The 18,159-nt window shown below is 25.2% G+C and overlaps 1 protein-coding gene across 11 annotated transcripts in view; it reads right to left on the bottom strand.

Moving 5' to 3' along the window:
- The window catches only part of LOC134828202 (low-density lipoprotein receptor), a 103,328-nt gene that overhangs the window by 43,473 nt on the left and 41,696 nt on the right, over window positions 1–18,159 (bottom strand). For 4 of the 11 annotated variants that reach the window (XM_063841217.1, XM_063841219.1, XM_063841227.1 and 1 more), the window contains exons 3-4: window positions 5,737–5,856; window positions 3,748–3,873 (exon numbers count right to left, since the gene is read on the bottom strand). In XM_063841217.1, coding sequence (XP_063697287.1) covers window positions 3,748–3,873; window positions 5,737–5,856 — 246 coding nt within the window. Of the gene's footprint in view, window positions 1–3,747; window positions 3,874–5,736; window positions 5,857–16,878; window positions 17,115–17,557; window positions 17,812–18,159 lie in introns of those variants that run through there. The other 7 variants (XM_063841220.1, XM_063841222.1, XM_063841221.1 and 4 more) reach the window with 7 other exon arrangements.

The raw sequence follows: 18,159 nt of genomic DNA, 5'->3' as shown, positions 1-18,159 counted from the left end.
TAATTTACAAGGCGTCTCCATTTATTAAAAAAAATTATTTTAAAAAATTTCAGAAGCCATTTCCAGCAAATTAAATTCACAACAAACAATCTGTCGGTACAAAAGATGCTGAGTAGGCCAATCTTGAATAAAAAAAGGATCAAAACACATCACAAAAGTGCTTTCTTTGTCTCTTTTGTGCTTCTCACAGATTTGAAAAAAAGAGGAAAAATTTGCTTCTTCAACACAAAAGATTCCCTCATTTAATGAAAGAATGAACGAAAAACTGCATTTAAACATTTTCTTTCACATATTTAAATGCCCTGGTTGGCAAATACGAAACTTGAAGAGCAGCAACAACAACAAGATCAAAAAAGAACGCAAAACGAGTGCATGGAATGAAATAAAATAATAAAACAATGCAAACACAGGAGAAATTGAAACAAGAATATGAATTGTAATAACAAGTTGAGAGACACACAAAGCAGTAGTTTTATGAAATGATATTTGAATAGAGTCGTCGCCTCGGTACAATGACAACAGAGCACTCAACGACATTCAGGTTAAAAGTTATGTGCTCTATTCTCTTTTTTTACGCATTTTAGATTAATTTTTGAAAAAATTGCATGATAATGATTTTTTTGGAGTCTTTTTAACTTTCAAAAAAATATAAAAATTTTCAAAATTATTTTTAAAAAATTAAAATTTAATTAAAAATTTATTTAAGAAAAATATTTGAAAAAAATTAAATAAAAATTTATAAAAAATATTAAAATTTATGAAAAAAAATTATTTAAAAAAAATAAAAAAAAATTAAATAAAAATTAATTAAAAAATATTAAAATCGATTTTAATTTTTTTTTTATTAAAAAATTTATTTATTAAAAATTATTTTAAAAAAATTAAAATTTAATTCAAAATTTATTTTTAAAATTTCATTTATTAAAATAAAAATTTATTTAAGAAAAATATTTGAAAAAAAAAAAATTAATAAAAAATATTGAAATTTATGAAAAAAAATAATTAAAAATAATTAAAAAAAAAAATAAAATCTTAATTGAAATCTATTCCATTTAAAAATAAAAAAAAATTAAAAAAATTTTAAAAATTTTTTAAAAAAATTTAATAAAAAAAAAATAAAAATTTTTTTTTAAATTTACAAAAAAATTTTTAATTAAATTATTTAAGAATAAAAAAAATTATAAATATGAAAATGTGAAAAATAATCGAAAAATGCAGTTAAATTTTTCATTTTACGAACACTTTTCTCTCTCGTTTTTATTTCATTTCATTTTATTTTATTAAAAAAAAAACGGAAAATCATATATTTGCACACTTTTACAAACATCACACACACACACACACACACAGCGACACAGACAACACTCGCAATCACAATGGGGAACAAAACCAACACACCTGTGGAAGCATAATTTTCTCAAAATTTATTTCTCATGCCCTTTTTTGTGTGCACGAATGCTATTCGGGACAACTCTAATGTACCTAAAGTGCATTCCAGTGCAGTCATTTTGAGCTACAATGAATAGATGGAAATAGTTTCAAGAGCACTTACGTCTCTCTTTAACGTCTTTATGCAGCAAAAGCAGAGAAAAGGAACACAAAGTTGCAATTATATAACTCGGGAATTCTCGTATCGGCATTGAAGTAGCTTTCGGTACGCGACGGAGAGTGAGTCAACAATCAAGGATCTCCATGCTGCTGCGTTTCGTAAGAAACTTTTCTTTCTTCTTTGTTTTGCATGGCGAAAGATAATTTATTATCGAGCATTTTCTTCTCTGAGAAGGTGAAATTTTTTCGCATTCAAGTTTTTTTTTTCACGTTATTTGCTCTCTCGTTTTTATACATTTTTTTTGTGTTTGTGTGTTCGACGTCATTATATTATAATATTAATTTTTTCATCCTTTTCATAATGCTCTATTATGAATATCTCGTAGATTCCGAGCGAGCAAATTCTTTTGCTCTATGAGTTTAATTATGCTCCTTTTTTATCATTTTTTATTATCTTAATACAAAAAACAGTGGTAATCCGTTCTAAGTAGGTCTTAGAGACGACTTGAGATTATGATTATGATAAACTAATAAACGATGCGTCGCTTTTTTCTCTTTTGACTTTTTTTTTTGGGTCATTATGTGATTATTTATAGGAGCAAAAATAGACAAAAAAGGATTTTTTTTTATAATTTGTAAGAAAAATAATTTTATGAAGTAATTTTAGGAGATAAAAATTCAAATCTTAAATTTTGCTTGATAAAATCTTAATTTTTAGAACTTTAATTTTTTTTTTAAATAAAATTTTTCATTAAATTTATCAAAAATCTAAAATAAAAACATGAAATTAAAAAAAAAATAATAAATTTTTAATTTAAGACATTTTTCCATAAATTATCAAAATATTTATTTTTTTTAATTTAATAAAAAAAATTTTTTTCAAATTAAAATTAAATTTTTATTATTTATTTATTAATTTTAAATAATTTTAATTTGAAAATTTTTTTTTATTAAATTTAAAAAAAATTTTTCCAATTAATTTTTTATTTAAATTAAAAAATTACTATTTTTTTAATTTAATTAATTAATTTAATTAATTTTAATTAAATAATTAATTTTTTAAAATTTGAAAGATTTCGATTAATAAAAAAAAATAAAATTAAACTAAAAATTACAATTTCGGCCCTTATTAAATATTTTTGAATCATTAAAATTTTATCAAGAAAATTTTTCAAATTCTCATCTCAATTTTCTATTAATGCACAAAGTCATAATTAGACTTCATTAAATAAAAAAGGACAATTTCGAAAAAAAAAAATTAAAAGAAAATACTTTTAATTGACAAAAATTGCATTAAAAAAGTTAAAATTAGTTCCCTCAAGGCAGTGCACGAAGCGCGTAACAAATGTTGTTCCCCAAGTACAAATAATTAAAGTTTTAATCGCGTGTCGTTTCGCAAAAAAAAAAGAAGAAAATTCATTCAGAGCGCCACTAACAGTCATGAGATAATTATCCCGATGTGCACAATATTCCTCCAAGATGTCGAATTTAATCATTTAAAAATAAAATAAATGAACGTGCAGCTGCCTTTTTTTTTGCTCAAATGCACCCTTGCAATTTTGTAAAATCACATCACGTTTATCGTTGTCGCCGAACATCGAGTAGATTGTTGTAGCGGATAACCACTTTGTGTATCTCTTTCTCTCTGTCTGAACACTCGAACCGAAATGAAAGTTCACCAACAATTCTCATTTACATTTTTTTTTTTTGCTTTTTCCAACATTAGTATCATATTCTTCTAATTTTCTGTGCTCTGTGGGCGAAAAAAGGGTGAAATTAAGCCCTTTTAGAGGTCATTTTGACCCCTAAGGAGATAAATTGACCTCTTAAGGGGTCAAATTTACCTCTTAAGGGGTCAAATTTACCTCTTAAGGGGTCAAATTTACCTCTAAAGGGGTTAATTTCACCCCTTTTTCGCCCACAGAGTGTTACTCTATCGTTTGTTGGTCGTCGTTCGTCGTCAATGATGAAAGGAGCAACTTTCAGTCATTTCATTTATTCCGTTCATCATGCATCTCATCGTTCGTTGGGCTCCTTTTCATCGACGTCTCTTGTGTTTTGTTCGCAATAATTAACAACAAACCATCAGGCATCAGAGACTAACGCAGAATATTTACATAATTTGGAAGAAATTTTTGTAAATTGAACCGTAATTGCTTTTACCTCTCATCGTCGTTCACTCAACAGTTAATTACTTACTACAATTTTCTTCGTCTGAATCGTCCGAGCAATCTGACGCGCCATCGCACAACCAATCCGCCGGAATGCATTTATCCCCCTTTTTACACATAAACTCATTTTCTGGGCAATTCGAGACCCGGGCAGCTAAAAAGTTTTTTTTTCATCATTATTATTCCGCAAGAACAAAGGACGAGGGATGAATGAGAGAAAACTTGTCCATAACGGATAATTAATTAATAAAAAAAAATAAAACGTCTCGCTTTTACTCATTTATTTTCTTTTTTTTTTGTACTTTCTGGGATTTTTTCCGACGAATAAAAAAAAACTAAAGTTTTAAAAATGATTATGTTGGTCGACGGCATCGTACGTTTTTAATTTATACACTTGTCTTGTATGGTTTTTACATCGTCATTGCTCGCTGTAGAAGCTTAAGAATGACAAATTGTAAGAATTTTAAAAAAATTATATAAATTAATTTTTTTTGTCTTTGAAGATTATTAATTAAAAAAATTATTTAATTAAAAAATTGACTTTAAAATTAATTTGAGATTAAAAAAAATAATTTTTTTTTTAATGCAATTTCTTTTAAACTCTACTTTTAAAAAATTTTTTTTTTATTTTTTCAATGTTTATTTTTTTTAATTTAATAATAATTTTTAAAAAAAAATTTAATAAATTTATTTTTTAATTAAATTAATTTAAAAAATTAATTTTATTTAAAAAATAAAATAAATTATGAAATGCAATTTCTTATGAATTTTATTTTTTTCAAAGGACTTTGTAAATTTCAATAATTTATTTTAAATTTTAAAATAAAAAAAATTAAATAAATTGTTTTTCAATTTAAAAAAAACTAAATTTTAATTTTTTTTTTAAATTAAATTAAAATTTATTTAAGAAAAATATTTAAAAAAAAAATTCAAAAAAAATTAAAGAAAAACTAATAAAAAATATTAAAATTTACGAAAAAAAAAAATTAAAAAAAAATAAAAAATTAAAAAAATTAAATTTTTAATTTTTTAAATTAAAAAAAAATATTTCAAATTATTTTATTTTTATAATTCAATGTTTTTAATAAATTTTCTCAAAAAGAAATTTTTTAATTTCTTAAATATTTTTTCATTTTAATATTTTGAAATTTCATGTTTAAAAAAAAAATAAAAATTAATTAAAAATCTTAATTAAAATTATTTAAAGTTGAAAAAATTTTTTTTTTAAATTTAGCCATTTAAGTCAATTTTTTAAATTCTTACAAAAACTCACAATTAAGAAGACAATAATGTACAACTTAATAGAGATATCTATAGACAATGTCGTCGTCCTCGTTGAAGCTATACAAATTACAAACTTTTTTTCTCTATAATTTTTTCACAATAATAAAAATAATAATAATGAAAAAAAAGTGGTAAAAGCATAATCCATGAGCATTTATATCAGCATTAAAAAGCAGATGTTGGAATTAATTTTTGTTCTAAGTTTTCTCTCATTTCAAGCTCGATCCTCAGCTCAGTGTCTCGCTTATTTTCTCGTACGCACCAGTTGGATAAAAAGGAAAAGGAAAACATAATAGTTTTTAAACATATAATGCATTAAAATGTACATCGTAATAATAATAATAAAAATAATGAAAATACACAAGGAAAATTAAAAGTTGGTCATTATTATTTTTATTTTATTTTATTATGTACAGTAGATGAAAAAGCAAAAAAAAATAAAATACGGAACGAGCACAAAATAATTATGTAGGAAAAGGAATTAATTTAAAATATAAAGAAAGAAGAAAAACAGAACGAGGATAGGCATATCTACAGCGGCTTGCTAAGGAAAGATAAATAGAGGTAAATTACTGAAAAATAAAGGATTTAGGCTGTTTTTTGTACAAAAATAAACAAAAATGTGTTTTACAGTGCATGCAACAACAAAAAGTGATCGAATTGTTTGTCACTTTTTGTTGTTTGCAATTTGTTCGTTTCGGAGAAAAAAAGTTAATGAAAAACTTTTACTTACGACACAATTCCGGATCTTCATCCGAACCATCGCTGCAATCCGGTTCCTGATCACATTGCCAATGTTTCGGGATACACCGACCATTTTTGCATTTGAATTTGTCGTCGGCACATGGACTATCTGTAAATACAAAAAAAAAATCTTGAATTAGTAAAATTGAATTTTCCTTTGATTTTTCATGAAAATTAACTTTTTTTCAGATTAAATTCCCCAAATTTCATCGAAACTTTAATTTTCTGCACAAAAGTTGATAAACTTTGCATACTTTTTATAACCTTTGAGCATGAAAACTTTTACCTTTGAGAAAACAAAAAAAAAAGTTCGTTCAAAAAACAAAATCTTATCTCGAAAACTAAAACTAAACAAAAGATACCGACAACTGGAGACAAAAGAAACTTTTTAATATACTATCTGTCACACCGAGATTCCGGCTTTTCCAACAATAAACATGATTCAAGGAAAAATCTCGCCATGGACGATTATTCCTCAGAGATGGTCTTCCTTTTTTTTTTTTTTGTAAAATATCGAACGAACGAATTCTCTGTGTGTGTGTGAACAACAAAACTTCAAGTCATGTTACAAAATGGTAATGATAATAATAATGTAATATGGAAAATAAGAGAAAAAAATGTAATAACAAATAAGATAACAAAAGAAAACGACATACGCTCATGCAGGAGGAGGATGAACGTCGTCGGTATTACCGAGGGAACTTTAAACTTTTATTTGCAACTTTTAATATGCATAGACTTGAAAAGTTTTACCCATTACATTATAGGAAAAAATTGCCATGTGAAAAAGTATTCGTTGAATGGAAAATTTAAGTGCATTTGAATTTTTATTTTATATAGAATATTTTTTTTTAATTTTATTTTTTTTTTTAATTTTTTTATTAAAAAAAATATTCGAAAAAAATATTTTTTTTTAATATTAATTCAAATTAAAAAAAAATAATTTATTTTTTTTATTTTATTTAATCAATTTTTATTTCATATATTATTTTATATTTAATTTTTTCATATTTTTAATTTTTTTTTATTCGAAACAAAAATTAATTTAATTTTGAAATAATTTTCACTTTTTACATTTTTTTTACATTTTTTATTAATTTTAACTTAAATTAATTTAAATTTTAATTTACATTTTACATTTTATAATTTACATTTTTAATTAAAATTTTAATTTTTTTAATACAAAAAAATAAAATAAATAAAAATAATAAAAAAAAATTAAAATAAAATTTTTTAAATTTATATTCAAAAAATTTTTCAAAAAAATTTTAAATTTAGTTTTTTCTAAAAATTTTTGAATATTTAAACTAAAAAAAATATTTAAATTTAAGAAAAATTTTTAAAAATTTTCTTTAATTTATTTTTTTTTATTTTCTTTCCAAAATTATTTATTTATTTTGATGAATTCGAAATTTTAAATTATTTTTCACAAATTTTGTGATTTTACATTTTTTTAAAATAAAATAAATAAATTTAATTTTTAATAAATAATTCAAATTAAAAATTTTATTTTTTTTTTATTTTATTAATAAAAAATTATTTAAAGAGCGTTTTTTAAAATTTAATTTGAAATGCGTTAAAAAAATTACTGAAATTGAAAGGCATGTGCATGGCGCAAAGCACACGAGATGAAGTTGAAAAAAATTGTTTTGAAATAAGAAAATACTGGATTTCTTTCTTTTTTCTCCGTTTTTCACAACATTTTATAGTAATTATGGAAACTTGTGTTCTTCTCGCTCAAAAGTTTTACCCTTTTTCTCATCATCGTGAATAAAGAAGAAGAAGCGAGAGATGATGAACACAAGACCAAAAGAACGGAAAATATTTCAAAACCAACAAAACCATAAACCTTATACTCTGATAAAGATCCTCTCGCTCCGACATAAAACTATTATTATATTATGGTGAAAAACCGCATTTTGATATTGTTATGGAGAGACTGGAGCGAAAATGGATGATGTTGGTTGAAGAAAAACCGAGAGTAGCAGAGACAATTGTAATAATAATTCCTCAGCTACGAATGGATTGCGTAGATACGGGCAAAATGTTCGACAAAATACCAATCAAACTAATCAATGTTCGATAGACGACACACCGAACCGAACCGAATGAAGCAATGACAGAATTTCAATGATCATCAAAATTTGTAGCATGTGCAAGCAATAATTTTAAATATTTCATGGGACGTTCCGCACACACTCTCGAGCTGTGTAACACAAAGCATGATGAGGAATTTTCTCGGAAAACTCGTCGTCGTCGTCGCATTGTCGTGTCAAGTACATTCTCGGGTTTAGCATTTGAAATGTTGTGTTATTGTTGAACATACATCACACTTGGTCGATTTGGGTAAATGAAGGCCCATTGTTGATGTTATGTCGGTGCATTTCAGGCATTTACTTGGCAGTTAAATATTGCCGCAGTAACCATCAAACGCATGTGAAGCGAAGGAAATGCAATTTTTATGATTGAGGAGTGACGAATTTCGAGAAATTACGCTTTTAAATTGACTGAAAACGGATTTTAAATGGTTTTAAAGAGAAAAATTTGAAGAGGAGTACGAAATTGTGAAATGAGGAGTATTGAAATGTGAAATTTGTTAATTTTATCAAAAATTTTAAACTTTTGGAGAAAAAAAAATATTAAACTTATTGACAAAATTTAAAAATTTATAAAAAAATTCAAAAAGTTTTAGAGAAAAATTTTATGAGGAGTAAGAAATTGTGAAATTTGTAAAACTTGAGGAGTATAAAATTGTGAACTGATTTTAAAATCATAAAAAACTTTGTATTTTCACCCCTGTTTGACCATTTTTTTATATTTTTTACATTTTTTTTTGTCTCCAGAGTATCCGTTACGCTGAAACTGAACAAAAAATGGCATTGAATGTTCCCATCATAAAAATAATAATCGTAAAACAACAGAGCTTGCCAATTATTTGCACATCAACAACAGACACCCATGACAACACAAAGACGACAACGACGACGTGATACTAATTTTTTTTTATCTTTTCAACAAATTCTCCGTATTTTTCTTACATTCAACGACAAAATTGGGTACAAGTTACTTTTCTACACTTTTTTTTCTATTCTTAAATGATTTTTCTCTTTTAATTTACTACCTTGGTGAGCTTTGACAATATTGACTCTCTCTCGCAAACCTACAGAGTCATAAATATTAATAATTCGTTATTTTCATTCCTTTTTCTTTTTCGTATTTTGGCTAATTGTATGACTACGGTCGAAATGGGCGAAATAAATGGAATGAACGAAAATTATTATTGTTATTTTTGTGGAGAAAAGTAAAAAGCGTGGAAAAATAGTAATTACTGTGCTTAAGACAACGTCGAGAAACGACATTTCTGAGACAATTTCCTATTTTTTTTTTGTGTTTTACAATCGCTTTGCTTGCATTTGACAGTTTAATTAACGGGGGTTTTCTATTTTTTGGTGTCATAATTCATGGTATGATCAGAAATGACAAAATTAATTGGAGGCTTTGGAAATGAGAAGTTCATAAATTTTGTTTTACTTTAAGCTTTTCGTTAAAACTTAAGCCTTTAAGTCAATTTAATTAAATAAAAGTTTAAAGAAAATTGAAAATTTATGCAAATAATTAAAAAAAAATATTTTTAGTTAAAAAAAAATTATCAAGATCTTAAAAAAATTAACAAATAAATTATTAAAAAATTAAAAAATATTAACTTATGAAATTTTTCAATTGTTTGACTTGAGAAAAATTTAAATAAAAAAAATATCAAAATTTTCAAAGTTAAAAAAAATTTTTAAAAATTAAAATTTATGCAAATAATTGAAAAAAAAAATTTTTTTTGTTAAAAAAAAGTTGATAACTTAAAAAAAAATTAAAACTAAAAAACATAATAATAAAAATTAATTTTAAAAAACATTTATGAAATTTTTATTTTTTATTATTTGTTAAAAAAAATAAATTAAAAATAATAAAAAAAAATAAATTAATTAAAAAAAAAATTAATCAATAAAATTTAATTAAAAAAATTTTTGATTTAAAAAAAATTAAATAAAAAAAAATATCAAAATTTTATTGTTAAAAAAATAATATTTTGACATCTGTTAATAAAATTTCGCTTTCAATTTACTCGAAATTTCAAGAAAAAAAAATCAAGAGAGTACGCGAGAGAGAGAGAATGTAATAAAACTGCATTTGCGTAACTGACCTTAAATGATAACAAGCACTTTCAATCATCGCACGCACATATGCTCGTAATATGTAATTGACCGCTTCGAAACCAGTTTCATCATAACAGCAAAAAAAAAGTTACTTGACTCTTTTATGACTGATTCTTTTTTATTTTGTCTCTCTTTATTGATTTATTTATCATCATCGATTTATTCAATATTTTGTCGAGCCATTGTTTCGTGTCCAATTTGCTGCAACCTTGTTCTTGCCATATGCGGAAAACAGAAGAAACTACAACGAAAACAGGTTGTTACGAAAATTCTCGGAAAAATAAGAAATATGTGGAAAAAAACCCGAAGAGGTGAACAAAAAAGCACCAAAATTAATTAATATTGCGAGATAATATGTCGACAGGACAACGAGAAAGCGAGAAAAAAATATCGCCTTGATTAATGAAGTGATGCGTGCTCATCTTCTTGGGGCGTCTTTCAATCGTCAGCGTGTGTCTAATGCGTGCATTCATGAGACGAAGGGATGAATGCTAAATAAATATTTGTCTCGATGTGTATTTAATATGAGAAAAGTCAAGCTAATAACTTTCTATATTTATATAAATCTGTGTCTTCTTGGTATCGTATTGTTTGTGTCGAATGAAAGATGTGTCGGAGATATCCTTTTTTCTCTTAGTCCTCGTCTTATACATTTTGGGTTAATATTACTTTTGAAGATTATTTTGATGACACAATGCACAGTGGGACAAAATTTTCTCATTTATCAAAAAAAAAATTGTTTTATTTTTTTTTTTTTCATTTTTAATATAAATTTTTTTTTATTTTATTTTAAAATTTTTTATAATTTTTTTTTTTTTTTTTTTTTTTTTTAATTTATATTTTTTTTAATTTTTATATATATATATATATATTTTTTTTTTTATAAAAATTTTAATTTTATTTAACTTATTTTTAATCAAAATTTGAGAAATTTTCTACTCTTCTTTCTTTTTAAAAATTTTTTTTTATATTTTTTATTTCATTTTTTTTTTTTAAATTGGAGAAATTTTTATTTTTTAAATTTTTTTTTTTATAAATTTTAATTTTGTTTTAATTTTTTAAAATTTTTTTTAAAATTATTTATAATTAAAAATTTTAGAAAATATATTTTTATTTTATTTTTAAAGAAAATTAATATTTTATTTAAATTGTTTTTAATCAAAAATTAAAGCAATTTTTATTTTTTTTTTATTTTTATATAAATTTTATTTTATTTTAAATTGATAAATTTTTTTCTCTTTTATTTTAATTTTTTTTTCATTTTTAATTAATTTTTTAAAATTATTTCTGATCAAAATTTTGTCTTTATTTATTTTTTTACCCACAGTGCAATATATGGGCTCAACTGAAGGATGTCACATATACTATTGAAGAGATATTTCATGACACGTTCTTTGCAAACACATTTTTGTCGTCATTTTCCTTCCCCTTTCCGTCACAAAAGCACTTTTTGGACAATAAAACACATGCTGATCCTCTTCTGTGTCATTACACAACACGACAGCAGATGAAAAAAAACTTCGACAAAGGTGATTTTCGCCTTAAAAGGTCAGTCAAAGTCAAAAGCTCTAATTGACTCATGTCGCTAAGTAATCCTCGTCGTCAAATTTCCTTCCTTGTGTCGTCATAATATTCCAGTTAGTGGCTCATCTTCAACGACGATGAAGTAGATCTTCTTACATTTCATTATTTTTCTATTGCCGTGATTGTTATCAATACATATCTCGTATATGTCAGAAAAATTCGTAGAAGTGTCTTAAGAGATCTTTTAAAACAAACATACAAGCGTAATATGAGACAACTTTTGAAATACTTTCAGAAATCCCATGTAATAGACACGTAAACCATAGAACAAACAAAGCTTAGTGAGCTTATAATAAATAACTTTCTTCTTTCTTGTTTCTCGGTATGCAGGTTGTCAAGTCATGCAAGGTAAAATTTTTCACGTTTTGTTCTTTAAATTGATTGAAAATTGAAAAGAAATGAATTTTTTATATTCAAAAATTTAAAAAAAAATCATACGTTTTTTTTGTTTTTGAAAAATTTTCGAACTTCAAAGATTTTTATTCGAACTTCGAAAATTTTACTCGAATTTCGAAAATTTTACTTGAAGTTCAAAAATTTTACTTGAAACTCGAAAATTTTATTCGAAATTCAAAAATTTTTATTCGAACTTCAAACATTTTTATTCGAACTTCAAACATTTTTATTCGAACTTCAAAAATTTTATTCGAATTTCGAAAATTTGATTAAAATTTTTCGAGAAAAATTTTACATAAATTTTTTTTTTTTTTATTTCATTGAATAAATCAATGAATGAAAAGAAGATTCAATTTCACTATCAATTGTATGCCATTTTCGATAAATAACTTTTCAATTGAATCGTCATCAAACTGCAAATTAAAAAAAAATCTGTTAAACGGGTTTCCTTGCATGCTTCATAAAACTCATTGAGCGACGAAAAGAAAATGAAACTGTCGATATTTACATTCGATTTTAATTCCAAATGAGTAGTTCATGTATCAAGTAGCAGCAAAAGTAGAGTTATTTGCGATGATAAAAAAAATGTTTCTTGTAAAACTAGTTGATATTGTGTCGTCGAGACGCGTATTACGATAATAATAACTACCACGTCGCAGACGACAACGACTTTTGCGACAAAAAAAAAAGAAGAAAGAAAGAAGTCTGTCTGTGAATAACTAAGTAGTGTGCGAAACTTGTTTCAACTTTTATATTAAATACTACTTGCTCAAAAGAGATAAAAAGAGAGGAAAATCTTGCGGTTTCCCCGAAAAAAGGTTTTTTTCTTGTAAGTAAAAAGTAAGTAAAAGGATGGGTTGTCAAACGCAGCATGGAACGAAGGAGTAACTAAATGGAATAACCTTTTACACTTTTTAAACAACGAACAATAACGGAACAAGTGACAGGTGAGGTTAAGAAAATGTTCGTTGCCTTTGCCGAAAACTTTATGCGAAATTTATCAAGGAATAATGGAGAAGAAGAGACAACCAAGTGCACACAGCAAACACACAAGGGACTGTCAAAAGGTGCTTGTAGGAGATTTCCCGCCGCAATTTTGGGTTTTATGTTAATTTTAGTGCGAATGACGTTAAGGCGCCATTCATTTACGGCGTTGAAGACATTTAAAGCGCCATCTATTGGAGAGAACAACTAAAAAAAAATATTTATGCCCTCTATCGTCGAGAAAACGTTTTGAAAGATTTATTTGAAGCTAAAAACTTCATTTTGGGTTCAATTAAAGCGCCATCTATTGTCAAAAAAGAAATTTTTGTGTCTGAAAACAATTTCAAAACAACATCCGACGCCGTAAATGGATGGCGCCTAACCAAAAATTCCCCTTGATCGCATTCTTCGAACTTTTTCCATCACGAAAATGTCACGTTCGTTCTTCCGTTTTGAATTTTCTTCAAAAAAGAAAAAAAAAACAAATAGAAAAACGATAAAGAAGAAACTTAATAAAAATATAACGTCAATCATTTTGTGTTAGATGTTCATATTTTATGCAAAGACGAGAGTTTGTCGGCCCTGTGGTGATTTACTTATTTTATTACCGCGTATATTCAAATATGTTTCATCAAAAAAAAAATGTTAAATATTTCATGAAACATTCTTCAATATATCAAAAAAAGGAGAAAAATTAGCATCACGACATTGAATGATGAGCACTTCTTCACGAAGTGAAAAACGTTTCATGTGTAATCAAAATTTTTATTAATAATTTGTCGTCACATTTTTGCTCGAAACATCGCTTTTCACGTGATAAATTATTGTTTGAACCTTTTTCAGCGACTTTCGTCATGCTGCCCTGACATTTATTCTTCGCCTTTTATTAAATTAATTTAATTACCTTTTATTTATTTATTTATTATTATTAGGTTCAAAATTTTCGGCTATTCATCGAAGATTGTTGTTGTCGTCCCAAACATAAAAAATATGAAAACATAAATAAATCACAAAAGACCGTCATCGAAAAATGGCGAAAGTAATGAAAGATGATGATGAAAAGGTAAGAAATTAAAAGGGAAATGTAAAAAGTAAATTAGGAGTATTAACTTTGCGTGGCGCATAATAAAAAGGAAAGTGATACTTTAGAAAATTGGCGGCACGGCTTTGAGCGCGCGGAAGATGATTTTCATAATTTTCTCTCGTGTTCTTTCTTGCATACAAAGGAAAAACAAGGAAAAGGGGATGATGCTGAAAACATGAAAAAAATAAAGAAACATCAGTCAAACACGCAATGAAAGGGATTCTTTTGAAGGATGTCAAGGCAAAGATGTCAGTGATGGATGGAAAGCTAAATTTATAAAAAAAAATTCCGTTGAAATTCGCCGAAAAAATTGTTATCGAAAAGTGACGTTCAAGGTAAAATATTAAATTTGAGTTCATAGAGAAAAAATCATTTTTTGATAGAATGAGCTTTTAATCCGAAAAAGATCAACTTTGACAAATTTATTTTTTATTTTATCTTTTGGTTCAATGGGGTTTTATTAAAGTTTTTGTTTAAATCAAAATTTAATTTTTTTATTTAAAGAAAAATATTAAAAAAATTTTAAAGTTTATAAAAAATATTTAAAAATAATTCCCAAAATTATTTTTAATTTTAATTTTTTTTTAAATTAAATTTATTTCTTTTTTATTAGGTAGGTATTCATTTTTTTATTTTTTAAAAAAATTATTAAAATTTTTTTTTGTTTGAAAAATGTTATATTCATTTTTAATTTTTTTTGCTTCAAAGTTTTATTTTTTATAAAAAAAAATATTTAAAAATTTGTGAAAGTTCATATTTTTTTTTAATTTCCAAAAATTATTTTTATTTCATTTTAATTTTTTAAATAAAATTTATTTTTATTTTTGGAAATTAAAAATTGATATTTGTATATTTTTTTATGAACTTTAAAATTTTTTTAAATATTTGTTAGAGTTCATAACAAAAAAAAAAATTTTAATTTTTAAAAATTTTTTCAATACTTTTTATTTAAAAAAATCACTTTTATTCAATTTTTAGTTTTTTCATGCTTTTCATTTTCTAAACTAATGTTTGCAAAAGAAAATATTATTTTTATTTCGTCTCTCAACAAATGTCAACTCCTTCCGTAGAAAATATTTTTAATCTAAATATTTCCATTTCATCTCCGAGTCACTCTGAATACTTTTTTTTTCAAGATGACAAAACGCTTGTCTGTCACACAATAAATAAAATATTATTTTAAAACGAAAAACATTTTATATCGCTTTATATTTTAATATAAATAAAATTTTTGAGAGGTGCTCAAGTGAAATACAACAAAGCATAAAAGGCGAAGAAGAAGCTCTTTTCTCGACTTGTTGAAATTTTCTGAAATAATATTATGTTAGTGGCGAATGTTATTTTAACTCCTCCATCTCCGTCTCTCACACACGTCGTCCCGTATGGCAAAGTGCATCAAATTTCATATGTTATTTTAAATAATTTTGCATATAAATTACAAACACGTGAATAATGTGAAATAATTTTCCCGTGTAAAGGATTTTCGGAACATGATGCGATAAATTTACTCATAATGATTGGCTTTTCTTTTTTTGTTTTTCTTTGTGACTTATTATGATTATTATTAAAAATAATAATAATGGGAGTAATGATGATAAAAAAACCTCCTCTTTATATCATTCCATGGCAATCCGACAAAAAAGCAGAGAAATAAAATGTTTATTATGCAAAAAAGGCACGAACAACGAACAAAACCGAGTCAAACAGACTTAAATCCTTTTATATTATTTTAAAGCACACAGACACACACACCGACATTAACAAAACGTAAATAACGTAATTATTTTGATGTTACTCTATAAAAACAGGATAATAAAGGCAGTGTGGAACGGAATAACAATAAAAACAAAACAGAAGCAAGCCACAGTACTCAACACTTTAAATGCTAATGGTAAGGTTCAAAATCACAAAATTTATACTTTTTACTTCGAGAACTTTTTTTTACAGCTTTCAAGAAACTAATAAGAAGGTAAGGAAGGTAGCGTAATGACCTCGTCGTGCGTTCTTGTTATTAAATTGTGCAGCAAAAAAACAAGCGGAAGGAACACGGATGGCAATTATCTTTCTTTATCACATTTTTCTCAAGGCTTTAAATATTAATGAAAATTTTTTTTTGGAGAACATTCAGGTAAGATTTAATTTTTTTTTTTTTTTAATTTCGTAAAAGTTTTACTTTTTTAAAGATTTTTTCTTTTCAAACATTTTATTTAATTTTTCGACAATTTTTTTTAATTGTCGAATTAATTTTTTTAAAAATAATTTTAAATTTTTTAAAAGTATTACATTTAAAAAAAAATTGAGCGTTTATATTTTTTTGTGTGAATATTTCACTTGTTTAAGTTTTTTCACTTTTCATCTAAATTTGATTTTTTTTTTATTTTTTTGACAAATTTTAAAAATTATGTAAAAGTTCAGTTTTTTTTAATTCTAAAGTTTTTGAGTGGCTTAATTATTTTTTTTCTAAATTTTAAGAGAAAAAATTTCGAAGTTCAAATAAAAATTTTGAAGTTCAAATCAAATTTTTCGAAATTCGAAAAAAACATTCGAATTTCGAAAAAAAAAAATTCGACGCTCGTTTAAAAATTTATGAATTTCGAATAAAAAATTCTGAGTTCGAATAAAATTTTTGAATTTCAAGTAAAACTTTCGATTTTCAAATAAAATTTTTGAAGTTCGAACAAAAATTTTCGAAATGAGATCTTCAAACTTTCGAAAATTTATTATTATTTAACTTTTTAAAAATTATTTTTTTTTTTCAAAATTCTGTGAACATTTTAAATTTAAAAAAAATATGAAATAATTAATCCAAACCAAGCAAATTTTCTTCGACAAAAAAAAATCGTCGCTATGCAATAAATTCTTCGACGTGACATACCTTTACTCGATCTTCCTAATTGACTTTGTGGTATCGCGGTGTGAACATATCCAATTCCAACGGTAACCGCAAAACAGCCGATAATCCAATAATTTTTCCACATTTTTTTTGTTTTATTTCAGATTTTTGTCACACTCTGTTATAAATTTTCTCTCTATTTGGTGTGTTATTAAAAGGTCTTTTTTATTTTTCGTCTTATTTATTGTTATTATTTATCCCAAATCGCATTAGGAACCCTTTAAAAATAAATAAACAACCGTTTTAAAGCTTGCCTCGTAGTGCGGAATACAAATCACCAACTAATAAATTTTGCGTGAAACGTGCAAGAAAAAAAATATTCAGGAAAAAAAGTAACTGGCGAAGTCAATTCATAGCAAAACACACACGTTCCTTCAATTTTTTATCATTATTATTTTTTTTTGTCATCTTCAGACTTTTTTTTTAAGTTTTCCCCCTTTTTCCCGAGTTGTGTTGCTGTTTTGCAGCCTAACTCTCGAAAAATGAAAACAGGCTTCTTTTTATTTCAACATCTGTTATGACTTTGCTCGTTTACTTTTTTTCTCTGAATATTTTTTTATTTAAAATTCTTTATAACACGATTGTGACTGAATTTTACGATTATTATTGCTAATTTTTGCCAATAATTTTTTATATTTATTTATTTTTTCAATTTTCTTACACGAATTTTTTTCTCTAAATTTTTGATGAGATTTTTCACAGAAAAAAAAATTAAAATTAAATTTTTATCATGCACTCTTTCATTAACTCGTTTAATTGAGTGGTTATCATGTTGATGTGGTTTAATTATTAATCGTCGCTTAATTCACTTAATTTTCTGCGTTGAATGTTATTAACACAAAACTGATGATGATAATTTTTCGCCGCAAAACGAGACTATCAATAAATTGCGTTCTTCTTTTTCTTGGCACATCCGAACCGAATCGAGATTAAAGTAAAACTGAACGTGAATCTGGTATCAAACTGGTTCACTCTCCTTTTGTGTCTCTGTACGTGCATCGTGCATCTATACGCGCCACAGCTTCCATAACGAGCTATGTGTCTCCCTTTTTTGTCTCGTGTAGTCGTCATAGCAGCAACAGCGCACCGTTGAAAACATGTGAAAATGAAATTGAAGATATTTCTGCGAGAATGGATGATGAAAACTGAGATCGACATTAGCGCAGACTCACAACTTTTGCTCCTCGTAGACGGCAATTATTGCTACCAAATTGTGTAATTGTACGAATTGGGCTTCGAGACGACGACGAGAGAGAATCATCA

This window comes from Culicoides brevitarsis, chromosome 1, assembly GCF_036172545.1.
Source record: "Culicoides brevitarsis isolate CSIRO-B50_1 chromosome 1, AGI_CSIRO_Cbre_v1, whole genome shotgun sequence".
NCBI classification, from domain to species: domain Eukaryota; kingdom Metazoa; phylum Arthropoda; class Insecta; order Diptera; family Ceratopogonidae; genus Culicoides; species Culicoides brevitarsis.
This window is presented reverse-complemented; position numbering and strand designations above follow the sequence as displayed.